This window comes from Lygodium microphyllum, chromosome 2, assembly GCF_053477565.2.
Source record: "Lygodium microphyllum isolate KBCC chromosome 2, Lygodium_microphyllum_v1.1.10, whole genome shotgun sequence".
Classification (NCBI taxonomy): Eukaryota; Viridiplantae; Streptophyta; class Polypodiopsida; order Schizaeales; family Lygodiaceae; genus Lygodium; species Lygodium microphyllum.
This window is the reverse complement of record NC_141136.1, coordinates 99,327,820-99,344,832: the sequence shown is the minus strand read 5'-3', so window position 1 is coordinate 99,344,832 and position 17,013 is coordinate 99,327,820. Positions and strand designations below refer to the sequence as shown.

The 17,013-nt window shown below is 41.2% G+C and overlaps 1 protein-coding gene across 6 annotated transcripts in view; it reads left to right on the top strand.

The window, feature by feature from the left end:
• Positions 1-15,926, top strand: part of LOC148040071 (tRNA N(3)-methylcytidine methyltransferase trm141-like) — an 85,902-nt gene extending 69,976 nt beyond the window's left edge. For 4 of the 6 annotated variants that reach the window (XM_087696575.1, XM_087696574.1, XM_087696573.1 and 1 more), the window contains one exon: positions 14,929-15,926. In XM_087696575.1, the coding sequence (XP_087552701.1) occupies positions 14,929-15,666 (738 nt within the window). In that variant the 3' untranslated portion in view covers positions 15,667-15,926. The remainder of the gene's footprint in view (positions 1-14,928) is intronic. The other 2 variants (XM_087696582.1, XM_087696581.1) reach the window with 1 other exon arrangement.
• The last annotated feature ends 1,087 nt before the right edge of the window (positions 15,927-17,013 follow it).

The window sequence follows — 17,013 nt, the reverse complement described above, 5'->3', positions numbered from 1 at the left end:
GGGCGATTGAAGAAGCTGGAGGTTGAAAGTTGAGCTCAAGAGCAGGAGATTGATGAAGATGGAGGCTGATTTGTGTGGTAGGATTGGGGTGGGTGGGGGGGCGGAGGGGGAAGGGGGCCTGCCCTTTTGTAAGGGCTGAGGTAAGGGAGAAGAGAAGAGGGAGGAGTGTGAAAGAAGAGAAGTTTGAAAGTGTAACAGCCCAAAAAAATGGGTAGAATTTCCATTGTAATTGGTTTTTTTGAGTAATATTATTAGCCACATTTTACTAGCAAAAAAAAAAAGATTCAGCTTGAGGTCTTGAATCATACTCCAATCATACTTTCATACTCGGTTATGTATGACATATGATTGCCGTATGGAAAAACTATGCTTTTAGTTGTTTCCCTTGCGTATTTTGTCCCCTTGTTTGGGATGTACAAGGGATGTTCTTTTGGAGCTTTCTTCGATTGTTGTTTGCCGCAGTCAAGTTTCCTTTTCTATGGACTGTTCCCCTCTATTGTTCCATCCTTTTTGCTCAGCCCTTGAGGATCCGAGAGGGAGTGTTAACAACCATGTTAGTTCTTGTCATTCTCAGTGTCCATCTCTTGGTTGTGAGACTCATTTTGAGTTAAAGGGGGAGCTCTAGCACTATCCATGCTGTAAGTCCTTTGCTTGTATCGAGAGTGCTCACTCTATGCACATTGGATGGAGGCTCTTAGGTTTGTTCATCGGCTATCTACAACTTCTTTGTTCGAGTTCGTCAATTTCTAGCCTTTTGGTCATCATGTTAGCTTGTGCCTTGGCCACACAGCCTCTTATCATATTCATTATCTCCATGGTCACCTCTTCTCTCATCTACAAAAGGTGCTCCTCTTGTCAATGCTTCCACACCAATTCAGCAAGCATTTACCATTCTCATCTTCCTCTCTTGGATCTTGAATGACTTGTGATTTGTCATTCTCATCTCCCATCCCCTCTTTCCCGCACCCTATCAAAGCATTTGCCATTCTCAAATCTCATTTCCCATCCCCTCTATCCCGCTCCCTATCAAAGCATTTGCTATTTTTATCTCCCATTCCCTGTCTCTCACTCTTGCTCTTTCAATTTTACCCCAACCCTCAGGCCTCTCCCTCTCTTTCAACTTTCAAGTTTCAAGAGTCGAGATTCAAGTCTCTCTCTCTCTCTCTCTCTTTTTCGTAAAAGGTAATTGTATTAATTACGAAAAAAGGTACAAGATTACATGATTACATGATTACAAGAGACACGAGGGCCCTAGGCCAACGTGTGGGAAATCCCCGTACTAATGCACTAAAAAGGTTACACCAATCATGGCAATCTCTCTCTCTCTCTCTCTCTCTCTCGGGCCTCTTCATATGTCATCGGCACCATGACTCATGAGAAGCATGAGGCCTTCAATTTGCACGCGGTCCATGTGGAGAGGGATACAAAGTAGTCAAACTCCCACCATTGGACATGCAAGTATTGCGGGAAGCGCTATTCAAGCGGTGCAACTTGACTTCTCCAACATCTTTCCAAGACGGGGGGGCAAGTTGCTCCATGCAAGGAGATCCCTCAAAACATTGTAGAGGAGATTCTCTCCAAGATGAGAGGGGGATCCACAAGAGGAGGAAGTGGCTTATCGGCACCAACTCCTATGCCTACTAATGAGGAAGTATCGAATGTGGATGTATCTTCAATCGATGTGGGAGAGGCCTCTACCATTGGTGGTGGGGGCTTCACATCCACATCTAGCTCTAATAAAAGACAAAGAGTGGGGGCTCATGCGATGGCAGAGAGACAATTCTCTCTCTCTCTCTCTCTCTCTCTCTCTCTCTCTCTCTCTCTGTGGGTCCATGTGAAGGATGGACCGGTGTCACATACAACAACATGAGGACGAAAAAGATTGATGAAGAGAAGAGAGGATTGATAGAGTCCTTGATCCTATTTGGGTCTCATGGATAAAATATGGTTGCTCCATTTTCACCGATGAATGGAGTGATCGTAAGAAGTGGAGCATCATCAACATACTCATCTCATCTCCACTCGGCACTTACTTTTTACAAGCCATAGATACTGGCAAGAGGGGGAGGAAAACGATGGGCGCATTCATCTACCGCCACATTCAGCAAGCTATCATTGAGGTATACATGGTCATTGCCTTTTAAATTTGTTTCAATTTCTTTCATTATTATAATTGATTTATGTATAACTATCCATATGCCTATTTTTATTTCTAAATGCTCTCTAATATCTATCTCGATTCTCTCTTTTCCCTAGGCCCCAACCCCATCTCTCTTTATTCTTGAATCTTGAAAGTTGAAACTTGAAAGGGTCAACTCTTGAGTCTCTCCTTCTCTCTCTAATCTCCAAATATTGTTAGTATACTTATAATTTGTAAATTGTGGTTGTAGGTGAGCCCCTTGAATGTGGTGCAAGTTGTTACTGACAATGCATTGAATTGTCGGTGCATGGGTTGTTTGCTTGAGATCGAGTTTTCCACGATTGTGTGGATTCCATGTGCAAGTCATTTGTTTGGACTTGCTCATGGAGAACATTGGGAAGCTCAAGTGGGTGAAGAGGGTGGTCCGCAAAGCTACATCAGTTGTCACCTTCTTCAGGGTAAAGGTAAAGGTGCTTGCCATGTATCGTGAGCATAGCACATTGGAGTTGAAGAAGCCTTCTTCAACTTGCTTTGCTTACATGTGGTCATTGCTGGAGCGCCTTTATGAGGTGCGGTCCGTCGCCTTGTGCTAGATAGTGGTGTCTACTCTATGGAATGAGTGGGATGAGCATGAGATAGAGGAGGCCAATGCCATGCAGTACTTGTGCCTTAATGAGCAATTTTGGTAAAAACTTCGTGCCGTTGTCATTGTCATGACTTCCTTTTATAGGGTGTATGTATGAGTGATTGCGAGGGGTCCACCGTGGGCCTTCTCGTTCACTTCTTTAGAGCAGCATTAGTGGAGCCACGCCCTCGTACAGTTATCACAAAAACACAATGTGCACATGTTTTAGAGATAGCAGAGAGGAGATGGGCATGGATGCGTTAGCCCATCCTTAGTTTTGCCGCATTGGTACATCCGGCCTACAAGTGGCCGGCGGTCATGGATAAGAGAGAGTTCCATTCTCAGACCATCTTGCTTATTTGACTCGTGTGGTCCCTATGGATGACCACAATGCAATGCTGGAGGAGCTAGGATGCTATGCAGATCAGAGAGGGCATGCAGCTTTTGCTTCTCCCACTTGTTGAAGGAGAGCCACTTGTGAAGTCTTTATTTTGGTGGCAAAACTTTGAATACGCATCGGAGATCCTTCAGCCCTTAGCCATGAGGGTCCTTGCCCAGGATTACTCTTCGAGTGTATGTGAGAAAAACTGGAGTGCCTATTCACTTATTCACACAAAGATTCGCAATTAGATTAGCAAACGTCAGTTAGAGCAGCTAGTCTATTACCACACTAACTTATGCATGATGAGGGCTATGATGAGCATCGGTAATCCGAAGCAGGTAAAGTTTAATCACTTAACCATAAAATTTAAAATTTGTCGTTTTAAACTTTGAACTTTGAAGTTTATAGTTTACAATTTAGACTTTAGTATTTATAATCTTACGTGCATTGTGTAGGTGAATGTTAATACATTCAAGTTGACGGGTGACACTCTTCTGAGTGTACATCAAGAGGTGGACGAGAAGGAGATGATTTCTGCAGAGCTCTATAGAGAGCTTATAGCAGCAGGTACTCATGACACTCGTAGTCAGTGTGCTCGTGGGCGAGGAATTCAATTAGGTGGTAGCAGGGGCATGATAATTCGATGCCCTCCAACATCAAGGAGGGGTGGTTCAAGTGGCTTACATGCATATGTAAAGCGGGCTCTAGCAGCTCACATCCTGTGCCTCATGATGACATCCCCCTTTACTTACATAGTCACCACCTAGGGAGCCATCATTCAAATGATGATGGTAACCTCATCAGTGAGAATGAGTATGAGTGTCTCATCATTCAATGCTGAGGAGTCATCTTCAGACTCTCTTGATGAGCACTCAGATGGTTCTGATGATGATAGTGATGCCTCATCATAGATTCATAGGTGCCTCATCATAGATTGTATTTTATAGTTATATCACATGTTTTGTACAGCTCGTGCGACCACGATGGTCACCCTTATGTATTCATCTTATTTTGTAATGAAATGGCTATTTCCACTTTAAACATGTTTTCTATCATTTAATGATTTATGGTTTTTTTAAAAATCATGTTAAATTTTTTTTCGTGCTAATATCATATTTTACCTTATAAAATCATAAGGTACCTTTTAGTGCCATATTTTACTGTACTATATCATACGTGACAACTGTACGGGTGACTAGGATTGGCAGAGAGAGAGTTTTCACTTTTATAGTGATTGAGGACGACAATCGTCTTATGAGAGAGGACTTGGATGAGGTAGAGTTTACAAGTAGAGTTGAGAACCATAGTAGCAGCAAACTACAATAGAAGATGGTACGTTGACTTGGACCCAATAACTTGCATGATGGAGGGTTGGAGACGTTGGGCCTACCAGAGAAGGTCCCTAAAAGAATTTTGCATTGAGATCCAAGAGAGTGGGTTTCTAGAGTCCGATTCCATTACGCATCTTGTGATGTAGCCTTCATTGGCTACACCACCGGGTTAGAATGAGATAGATGAGTAGAATTAAAGTAGAATAGTTGTTGCCTAGCATTGCATAGATAGGCCATCTCAATGTTCTTTTATTTTCCAAGACAAGTCACACACTTGAATGCCAAGGAGGGTGTCTCCCTATTAGCTTAGAGAGAGGGGAAGAGCCATATTGACATTTTCCTATGCATATATAGCATAGCTCACAAGCTGAATGAATAGCAAGCTTGATTGCACTAGGGCTCAATGACCCTACCAAGGAAGGCCAACAAAGTGTTCAAGTGGGCAAGAGCTCGGATTGACATGATCACACCATGTGAACATAGTTATTCAACCAAGTGATCCATCCAACACGACTTGAACCCACCCACAACCTTATGATTATATCACATGTTTTGTACAGCTCGTGCGACCACGATGGTCACCCTCATGTATTCATCTTATTTTGTAATGAAATGGCTATTTCCACTTTAAACATGTTTTCTATCATTTAATGATTTATGGTTTTTTTAAAATCATGTTAAATTTTTTTTCGTGCTAATATCGTATTGTACCTTATAAAATCATAAGGTACCTTTTAGTACCATATTTTTGGCCTTCCTTGGTAGGGTCATTGAGGCCTAGTGCAATCAAGCTTGCTATCCATTCTGCTTGTGAGCTATGCTATATATGCATAGGAAAATGCCAACATGGCTCTTCCCCTCTCTCTAAGCTAATAGGGGGGCACCCTCCTTGGAATTCAAGTGTGTGCCTTGTCTTGGAAAATAAAAGGACATTGAGATGGACTATCTATGCAATGCTAGGCAACAACTATTCTACTTTAATTCTACTCATCTATCTCCTTCTAACCCGGTGGTGTAGCCAATGAAGGCTACATCACAAGATGTGTAATGGAATCGGACTCTAGAAACCCACTCTCTTGGATCTCAATGCAAAATTCTTTTAGGGACCTTCTCTAGTAGGCCCAACGTCTCCAACCCTCCATCATGCAAGTTATTGGGTCCAAGTCAAGGTACCATCTTCGATTGTAGTTTGCTGCTACTATGGTTCTCAACTCTACTTGTAAACTCTACCTCATCCAAGTCCTCTCTCATAAGACGATTGTCATCCTCAATCACTATAAAAGTGAAAACTCTCTCTCTGCCAATCCTAGTCACCCGTATAGTTGTCACGTATGATATAGTATAGTTGGCAGATAACCCAGTCTATCATGCTAGAACAAAGCACATTGAGGTGCATTATCACTATGTGCGGGAGAGGGTTTTACTAGGTCTTATTGATCTAGTTTATGTCAGCACAGAGGATCAAGTAGCTGACATATTTACGAAGGCATTGGGCGCAGAGAAGCTGCGCAAGTTCAGAGACCTGCTTGGTGTGCAGGAATTGGGATTGAGCTCGAGGGGGAGTGTTGAGATATCGAGCTCTACTCGTGATATGCCAGGGTGACCGTTGTGCATTTATGTCACCGACTTGTTAGCTGCAGATGCGGTTGGTACACCGCCCATGAATAATAGCTAGATGACAACTATCCTTATCTACTCTAGTTCGTGGCTCAGTTAGTATGCCACCTTAGTTAGTCGAGTTTGGTTTGAGACCCATATATAGAGTTCTTCTATTTCTTTGTACTCGAGTTCTTTTGGCTTACACAACTAAGAAGAGGAAAATTGTTTTCAGCCTCCACCTGTGTGTGTATTCCCCCATTGTGCAAGCAAGAAAGCTACAAGTGAGACTCCTTCCTTCTCTCCCACAATCTTGACAGTTCAAGCCCCTACCCTCCCAAGGAAACAAAACAACAAAAAAAATATTCCTGAAAACCTTCCAACCAAACACAACAAAAAGAAGGGTCTGTAAGCCCCTTAATCCATTGTGCCTGAGAAAGATCAACGGCATGGCTACACCTTGCAGTCCAAATGAACCAAGCAATGATGCTGGTAATCAACTCCCATCCGTGAACAGTACCCCTTAGTCCACAGGTTTGCAAGTAATTTGGTATGGAGATCCCACCAAGTGTTAGCAAACATTAAGAATTGTGTGGCTCCCCTAAAAATCCTCATACCTACATGCTAGGTCCCTATCCATGACCAACACTACTATCCCCTAGGTCACTACCAGAGTCTTACTTATGCCATGAAAGACCATCGAAATGGCTCTCCTCTACACCTTCAGGGCTGAAGGACAACCCAATTGATAGTACCATTGGGTTCCTCTTATCTCCCTACATCTCACATATGCCACAAGAGAGCCGTACCATGATTGAGCCAAGTTCCAACTATGATACTCTTGTGGACTACAAGCCCCAAATGGAGATATTTTTGGGTCTAAGGCTATCACCCAATCTCCTCCATAAATCTATTGAGAAAGGCACTGAGATGTCCCAAAGTGATGGCCCAAGGATTAGCACTTGATCTCATAATCATAAGGTTGTGGGTGGGTTCAAGTCGTGTTGGGTGGATCACTTGGTTGAATAACTATGTTCACATGGTGTGATCATGTCAATCCGAGTTCTTGCCCACTTGAACACTAGTGTATACTACTCATGTTGTCACATTTAATGACAACTGGCCCATCTGTAGACTGATGCATATCATAAAGTCGCTTATGCAACCAAGCTACCTCACATGCAGCCATTGCTGCTCCCTGTACTCAGCCTCTGTGCTCGATAAGGCAACTGTAGGTTGTTTCTTACTGCTCCAAGTGACTGCAGCACTCCCAAAAGAGAACACATATCCACTGGTAGATCATCTATCATAAATACTACCAGCCTAATCAGCATCAGTGTATCCATGCAATTATATCTGAACCCCAGTCTCATAAAGTGGTCCATACTGCAATGTGGACTTCACATACCTGAGTATGCGTCTAGCCGCATCCAAATGCGGTTTCCTTGGAGTCTGCATAAATTGACTTACTAATTCAACAGCATAGCTCAAATCTGGCCTGGTAATAGTCATATAAATCAAACTTCCTACTATGCGTCTGTACATAGTAGGGTCTTCGAGAAGCTCACCTGCATCTGCACTTAGCTTCACAATCTGCTCTAAAGGAACTGAAATAGGCTTACAGCCTGTCATCCCATATTTGGACAGCATGTCCAATCCATACTGCCTCTGCAAGAGCCGTATTCCACTTGGTGATCTAATCACCTCAATGCCCAAGAAATAACGCAGCTCTTCCAAATCCTTCATCTCAAACTTCTGCTTTAATAGCATTTTCACATGAAGGATATCTTCATCACTATCACTTGTGATAATCAAATCATCAACATAAATGACAAGCAGCATAATACATTTCTCTGTTTTTCTCACATAAAGTGAGAAATCTGCCTTGGAAATCTGAAAGCCAATAGTGACAAGATACTGTCCTATCTTGTCAGACCATGCTCTAGGTGCTTGCTTCAAGCCATACAAGGCTTTCTTCAACCTGCAAACAAACTCAGGATGAACAGCATGCACATAACTTGGTGGCTGCTCCATATATACCTTTTCTTTACATCCATATATACTTGCAAATCACCATACAAGAAGGTATTCTTTACATCTATCTGATGTAAAGACCATCCCTTTGATGCAGGCATAGCAATGACTGCTCTTACGGTTGCCATCCTTGCAACTGGACTGAATGTTTCTTCATAATCAATGCCATATGTTTGTGCATACCCCTTACTACTAATCTTGCCTTGTATCTGTTCACAGAGCCATCCCCATTGTGCTTCACCTTATAAATCCACTTACAACCAATTGCATTCTTATCTTTAGGCAAAGGTACCAATTCCCATGTAGCATTTGCTTCCAAGGCATCCATTTCTTCATCCATGGCTTTCTCCCATTTTTCTTTTCCCATGGCTTGCTCAAAAGAAGTGGGTTCTGGTTCCTGTATTACTTTGACCATATAGGCATAGTGAATGGCTGTAAATCCATCATATTTCAGCCTATCCACAGGATACCTAGCTCTGGTAGACCTGCGCAAAGTAGGTTCACTCCCAGGTGCTCTCAAAACATCCCTGGTCTTCCTTACTCTAGGTGTAACAATAGAAGGAATACCCAACTTATCATCAATGCTCTGTTTTGAGCCACTGGATTCACCATCCACATAAGAGTGACCTGCGTTCACATCAAACATGGGCTGATCTACCTTCTTTTTTCCTTTTCGTGAAACTTGCATACCACTATCTGCATTGTTTTGAGGAGATTTTCCTGATCTCAATCTGCCTGTCCATGGCGAAGAATGTGAACCACTGCTAGAGGACACTTCAGGTCCACTAATATTTTGTGACTGCTGTTGTGAATTCTGTGCAGCATTACCATTATGTGCATCTACATCATCAATCACATTTAGTGGTTTATACCAACTACTCATCTCATAAAAAACAATATCTCTGCTCACTGTAACTTATGAGTAGAAGGGTTATAGCATCTATACCCTTTCTGCTGCAGAGAGTAACCAATAAAGATGCACTTCTCAGCTTTTGGATCCAACTTGGATCTCAACTCATCTGGCACATGAACATAGGCGATGCAACAAAAAATCTTCAAATGGAAAATATCTGGTTTTCTACCAGTATACCTCTCCTCTGGAGTCATTCCATGTATTGCTGCAGTGGGAGTCCTGTTCATTATGTAGACTGTTGTAGCAACTGCTTCAATCCAAAAAAAATCTGGCAAGTCTTTTTCGTTGAGCATGGCACGAGATATCTCTAATATGCATGTTTTTCCTTTCTGCAATTCGATTTTGTTGTGGGATATGACTGCATGAATATTGCTGCTTTATGCCATGCTCTTGTAAGAACCTTGCAAACTCATTTGAGAAGTACTCTCCCTCTCCATCTGACCTTAGGCATTTTATTTGCAGGTCTGTTTCTTTTTCAACCATAGCTTTAAGAGTTTTGAAATGTCCAAAAACTTCACTTTTCTTTTTTATAAAATATACCCAAACTTTTCTGCTATAGTCATCAATAAAAGTAACAAAATAATGACAGCCTCCAAGAGATGCAGCTTTAGTAGTCCACACATCAGAGTGGATTAATTCCAATGGCTTTTTACTCTCTTGAACATGTCTAGGAAATGGTTTCCTTGCCTGTTTTCCAAACTGACAGGCTTCACATACCTTATGCATTTCTGCAACCTTGAATTTTGACAATCCTGCAACAATATGTTGGGCCTGCATTGATTTAAGTCGCTGTACATTAATATTACACCGGTCCCATATGCAAACATTGCTGCACTCAATTCAGGCATGTCTGTATCCAATGTAAACATTTTGCCATTCTTCTTTCCTTTTGCTATCAAGCGACCTTTATTTTTCATATCCTCAATAAAGCATCCATGGGAATTAAATATGACCTGCAAGCCCTGCTTAACCATTTGACCAACAGAAACCAGGTTCTTGGTGATATTCGGGACATGAAATACATCCGACAGGTATTTCTTTTTCCCATCTTGCATAGATAAAGGAATATTTTCAATTTGCACAATAGGATGTGCAGTATCATCACCAGTCTTCCCAAATTCTAGTTTTTCCATTTTTCTTGCATTGTGCATCCATTCTGCATGACCTGTCATGTGGTTTAATGCACCGGAGTCAACATACCACACATCGTTACTTTCTTCTGCACTTGTCACAGAATTGGTCATGTGTTGCACCATAAACAAATGCTCATTTCTGTCATCACCCTGTCTACTAGAAGATGCATAATTCCCTTGTTGCAGCTTTCCATTCATGATGTCATTCTGCTTTTTATAGCAGTCTTTAGCCATATGACCCATTTTACCACAGTAGTAGCATTCAACATTGCAGTTTGCATTTTGTCCTCTTTGCCATCCACCACGATCTCTTTGGCTCCCCCTGCCTCTAGAGGTACCACGTCCTCCTCCATAGGACTGGTTTTCTTGAGTTTGCTGCATATTCTGATTTCTACCACGGCCTCCAGATCGGCCTCCTCTACCTCTGCCTCTACCTCTTCCAACATTTGAGTAGAAGACAGCTTCTTTTGAAGTTCCTCCTGAAGAAGATGCACCATCATTTCTTTGCTCCTCAGAAATTAGAAGAGGAATCAACTTCTCAAAATCAGGAAATCTTTCACGGATGGAAATGGATGTTCGGAACTGTGCATAATCCTTTCCTAGACCATTCAAGGTCACAGAAACTAAATCATCATCTTCCACTGGTGACCCAATGGAAGCAAGTGCATCTGTAATCTTCTTCACCTTCATGTGGTAGTCATTGACGCTCATACTTTCTCTTTGCACATTGTGCAACTCTTGCTTGAGCTGCATTTTCCTGGCTTGCGTATTTGTGCTATACATTTTTGACAAAGTATCCCATGCCTCCTTTGGCGTACTTGTATCTTGAATAAGCACAATCATAGAGTCTGAAATGTTGATAGACAGCCAATACATAACTTTCCTGGCTCTCTCATGCCATGCTTTAAATGCTTGCATTTGTTGTTGATTGGGAACATCAGGAAGAACTGGTTCTTCTTCATTTCCTGCAACGAATTCCCAATATCTTTTTCCCATAAGGAAATTCGTCATTCTGAACTTCCATGCTTGGAAGTTATTCTTGTCAAGCTTTTCAGTGACAATCTGTGAAAGAAAATCAGACGCCATTACAAAACACTGCAAAAAATTCTGTCACTGCAAAGAACACAACTTCAGTCTCACAAGGGCAAATCTGCAAAATTGATAAAAGTGGTATTTGACCACATAGTCACTTCCTAGTGACGAATTTGCATCAACAGGCAACAAGGATGATTCTGTAACTCCCAATGTCTTTGCGCACAGGCATACGATGCAATTTCTACAGTAACTTTTCACCGATCTGTAGAACAGTGGTCGCACAGCATAAAACAGGCTTTTTTCTGAGTGCGTGCATAAAACTTCCGCCTCCAAAATAGGCCCCGAAATGGTCTCAAATAAAAAAAACAGAGCAACCTCGGGCTAAAGCCCTCTCCCGCAGCATATACTGCCCTCTTGCTACACCGTGAAGGGCGTCTCAATCTGAGACAATGCACTCTTGCACTTTCCGACTGTGCTACCTGCAGAGACTTGCTCCCAAAACAAAAGAATGAAAGCAACACTGGTCCTCTTACCAGAACACCGCGAACTTGGCTTGCTTTCTTGAGCTCCTTACCACGAACAAGGCTCTGATACCATGTCAAGATTGTGGGAGAGAAGGAAGGAGTCTCACTTGTATCTTTCTTGCTTGCACAATGGGGGAATACACACACAGGTGGAGGCTGAAAACAATTTTCCTATTCTTAGTTGTGTAAGCCAAAAGAACTCGAGTATAAAGAAATAGGAGAACCCTATTACCAAACTCAACTAACTAAGGTGGCATACTAGCTGAGCCACGAACTAGAGTAGATAAGGATTGCTGTCATCTAGCTATTATTCATGGGCGGTGTACTAACCGCATCTGCAGCTAACAAGTCGGTGACATAAATGCACAACGGTCACCTTGGCATATCACGAGTGGAGCTCGATATCTCAACATGAACTTTACCTATCATATTTTTGTTTTTGGCAAAGGATTTGTGTAAGTATGAAGGTTGTACTTACTCTTAACTCTTCCTAGCAACCAGTAGCTACTAAATTGTGTGTAATGGGTATGTTTGGCAATGTAAGCATCTAATCATGTGAACTCTAAAGTAGTAGATTGTACGATATGCCACAACTACACACTATCTTGTGTGTACGTGCACACACATTTATCTTTATATACATATATGTATATGTATATTTATATTCTTCATGTTCCCATTTTTCTGATTTTCCATTTCAGATTGGGGTTGAAACTTGCAGCTCCAAATTGCGTTTCATTTCCCCATTTTGAAGCTTTCTGGTAACTATGCTCCAAGCTAATGAGGACAGATGATTTTATGTGCAGATGGCACATATAGTCTGGCATTATAGCCCACCTGATTGGTTGCTCACTCAGCCATTGTATTTGTGATGTACGTAGTAGTCCCTTACATGGCCCCTTTTTGGTACTCCATTTCTTATCTCAAGGATTTCTTTTGAGGTGTTCTTAATTGAGGTTTCTTTTGTTGGAAAAAAAGCCATTGAACTTTTGGTGCCATCCAGATTGCCTGATTGGCCAGAAAAGCATTTTAGGTATGCTCAATCCATTAGGATGATCAGATTGGATTTGAGGAGGGTAGAAGATGCTGCGATTCTTGGCTAATCTTGGGTTTGCTCCTTTCACCATATCATTAGTGCTTTCAGATTCGTAGGAGCTATGGATTGTTGTGGACCTGATTGGCAGAATGAATTGGGCAGCACTCTTGGTTGTGAGGATTAGAGGATCATCTCCTTTGCCTGATGAGGCTTTTATGAATCTGAGGACTTTGAGGTGTATCACAAAATGGGTGAGGATAGGAGATGGTTGATTGAAAAAGCAAACGCACTTTGGCAAATCACTTCAGCTGTGGAAATCGAAGATTCCCTACCAAGGTAATATCAATAGTTTGGTAAGGCTTTTGTCAGGAATTTGATATGTGGTTTCCCCATAGGTGATATCTTTTGATACCACAAGATTTCCCATGGTATATGTGTCTTTTGCACCACATGTGATGAGACTCATTGATTTCCTTTCCACTAGCTAGACAAGTGCAGGGTTTTATTACCACATGCAGTTTTCTATGGCATGTCAGCTTACCACCATCTGTTTTTGGGTCTCGGATAAAATGCTATTGACTGTCAGATTGCAATCAGAACATTCCCATTTTTTCTCAACTCTTGTGTTGGACTGGCCTTTGGCATATCTAGAGGATACGAAATGCTTTTATATTTGATTCAGCTGCTTGCATCCATGGTCATATTGGTTGCATTTGGGGATTGTTTTTATGGCAGGTAGGGTCTATGGTTTCTATTGATATTGTCCTTTGCGAGATAGTTCTTCCATGGATTGAGATCAGCCGTGCCACTAGGATTGTGCCTTCTATTGCAAATAAAGAAAGGTCTTTACACAAGCAAAAAAAGATAACCCCTTTTCTTTTTCGGGGAGAAGATTTGAACTTTGAAAGATGCCTAAAAGGATGTAATCAAGGTTTGCACTCACACACCCATGTAAATACCCACACACTCAAACCACTTGTATATCAATATTTTTTAATTCAGTAATCTTCAAGGAAAAGAGAGAGAATTGCTGTGCTATGGCTTCTGTTCTTGGGGAGAGTTCAAGGAGAGGATATACAAACATGCAAATTTGTGGGGTGTTTGGGAGAGAGAGGGTACAAAATGAGAAGCAAAAAACAAGTGGCTAAGATTTAGATTGCTAGAATTAGAGAGAAGAGATTATTGTTTTCACGAAGACGCTTCAGGCACAATAAAACCATTTCAACTGATATAAATTATTTCACATTTCAGGGTCACTGAAACAAGTGTTGCAGTTATGCCAGGCACAAAGCTGTCTGTAGTGAGGGTGCTAGGAAACTAGAAGGGTTGTGATAGAATGCTGCAAACAAATAGTTGCTCAATTGCCAGGCTGTCCTAAGGAAAGTGTATGCCTTGTAGTCGGCAGATTCTAGAGCCTAGGACAAGGTTCATCCCAAGCACATTTGTTGGGCAGCAGAGAATATTAGGACCATGTCTCTCCCAAGAACTTGCCATAGGCCCATATGGCATCCTGCCCAGCTCACACTCATTTAGTAGGTAGCACACAAGATAGTGAACTTCCGTCTTCCAAAAACTTGGAAAGTGCCATCCTCTCTAGCTCACTCTTTTTACATATATGTTTCATCGTCTACATCAGCTTTACATTTTTCTCGATTGCTGTTGTTCACAAGTTTACATTTCCCAAATTTCATTTTTAAATCTGTCTTCTAACACCTGTAGACTGACATATGGCCATCTTTATTGACTTGGGTGCAAATTGTTCCTTTTGTCATGCCTTGAATACTAAAAGCCAACATGTGATTGTGCTAGAAATGTACATATAAAATGCTGACCCATGGCAATGATTCCTGTACCATCTTGAGGTAGTGGAAAATATATGGTCAACATAAACTGTGCTATTTCCTTCACATCTGCAGGACTTTACGCCAGAAAGTTTTTTCTACCTTTTGAGAAATTTGTTTTTTGGCATTGATTTCCAGTTCATCTTAGTACAATCCATTGTTATCAATCATTGATTGAACTGAGATTGACATATCTGAAATAGAATCTTAGTGCAAGCCAAGTGTTCTGATGAAGAAACAATGCAGTGCTCATTATTAGGATCTTTAGAGCTCAAAAATCCTTTCTTTTTTGTAGTTAGAACTGATGTGAACCACTAATCATTGTTGATCCATTTCAGGTGACTGCAATTGAGTTGGATGGTTATTCTTTCCACTTAAAATGCTTGTCTAAGGAACATCAACATAGTTGCAGTACTACTGGGTTTATGCTATGGGAGTCATCTCATGTTCTTGCCACTCTTCTGAGAAGAAACAGAGATCTTGTTGCATCTAAAACTGTCCTGGAGTTGGGATGTGGTTCCATTGGTATATGTTCCATTATTGCTGCAACAAAGGCAGACTTGGTCATGGCTACTGATGGAGATCCTGACGCTCTTAACATTCTTTTAGATAATGTTAAGTCTAACAGTCATTTGATTCCTGCAAGTGCCTTGAAAACTCATATCTTAGAGTGGGGTTGCACAGAGCACATCAACCAAGTGAAAAAGTTTACTGATGGCAGAGGTTTTGACTTGATCATGGGCACCGATGTCACGTATGTGGCCAATGCAGTCCCTTTATTGTTTGCTACTGCCAAGGCTTTGTTAACTGAAGCACGAATTGGAGATCCTGAACCTTTGGTGCTCCTATGTCATATTGAGAGGCGGGTGGATGAGGCATCTGTTATTGATGTGGCAAGGTGTTATGGATTCAGACTGCACGGGCAATGGTGTCCCAAACAACATGAACCTGTTGGAGATCTGTTATCAGCAACCATTAAAAGCATGTTTCCTTATGGACTTGATCAAATTTCAGACATCTGTAGTTTGGTACGAATCTTATGCTTCAAGCATGAAGACAGATTATTGGATCAATAATTATATAGAAGGTTTGAAACCTTGAAGACGTCATGATTTTGACTCACCAGGAAAAATCTCATAGATTGTGGGGTTGCACAATCTCAGTTACTTCCTTTTGAAGAGATCATAGTCCCATGCATAAGCACGAGATCTGCATAACCTCGGTACTATCGTACTTAGTGACCACTTTGAGAATAGTGCAGCTGTGCCTCAGTTTTCCAAAAGAAGTAACAACTCTGTTTCGTATGCATGCAGTATAATTTCTCCCATTTTGTACATTTAAAGTGCCATTTCGGTATCTCAAAGCACTAGTGTGATGGCATTAATTTTGGCAGGGTTACTTTGGTACTTTTCCTTCACAAAGTAAAGTGCATGCATGCACTTTTTTCATCACTGTGAAATCAGGAAATGAAAAAGTGGTAAAATCAATGTCAAAAATGGTCATACCGCTAGCATAGGCTCATACGCTTGCATGACTTTTTTCATTGGGTGAAAGAATTGAATCACATTATATCAATGTACAAACATTGCAATGTTCAATTTGGACATCATGATATCATAAACATGAAAATTGAGTACTGATTGTGATCAGTGTTACGGAGTCCTGAGGCTGCTGTACAAAGATTGCTGCAGAGATCCCCTAGAAAAGGTAAGATCATTGCCAGAGTCACCGAAGTCTATATATTTCAAGATTCCTTATGGTCTAGAGACCTTTTAATCTGACCCAAGTAGAGAGGTAAAAAGGGCTTCTCAAAACAAAAGGCAGGATCCCAAACATTGAAGATGTTTTGCTGAACCTGTGGGAAGTGAAAGAATCCTTAAGATATGCCAATTTTCTTGTAAAAACTAGTTCCTAAGACGCATGATGAATTGAATTATGTTGAACATACACTATATGTGTCCACAAGAAAAGCTACATCACTATTGGAATTTGCACATCCAAAGCAATCTTGGTCTATCTGGCTTCAATATGGAATGAACTCCAGCAAAAGCCATCAATATGAATCCCTTATGGGTTAAAATTCTCCATAGAGATTATGGCCATCATGTGGCTTGTTCTAAAGATGAGTGGCCTTTTAATGTGTTTTGATGCCAAGTTTTCTTTTCAGGCAGACAATTTTTAAATTACAGCTTCTATGGCTTCTCTCTTCTTTTCTATATTTTTCTCTTCATTTCTAGTCTTTCTCTCTCCTCATCACTTATTTCTCTCTCTACTCTTCTTTCTCTCATCTCTCAGTTCTCTATGGTATCATAGCATAGGCTTTTGGTTCATTTGATTTTCTCATTTTAGTCTTATTTTCTTCAATTTTCCTCCATTAAATCTTGGAAGCAGGTACATGAGCCACATGGCAAGTATTTGCAGGT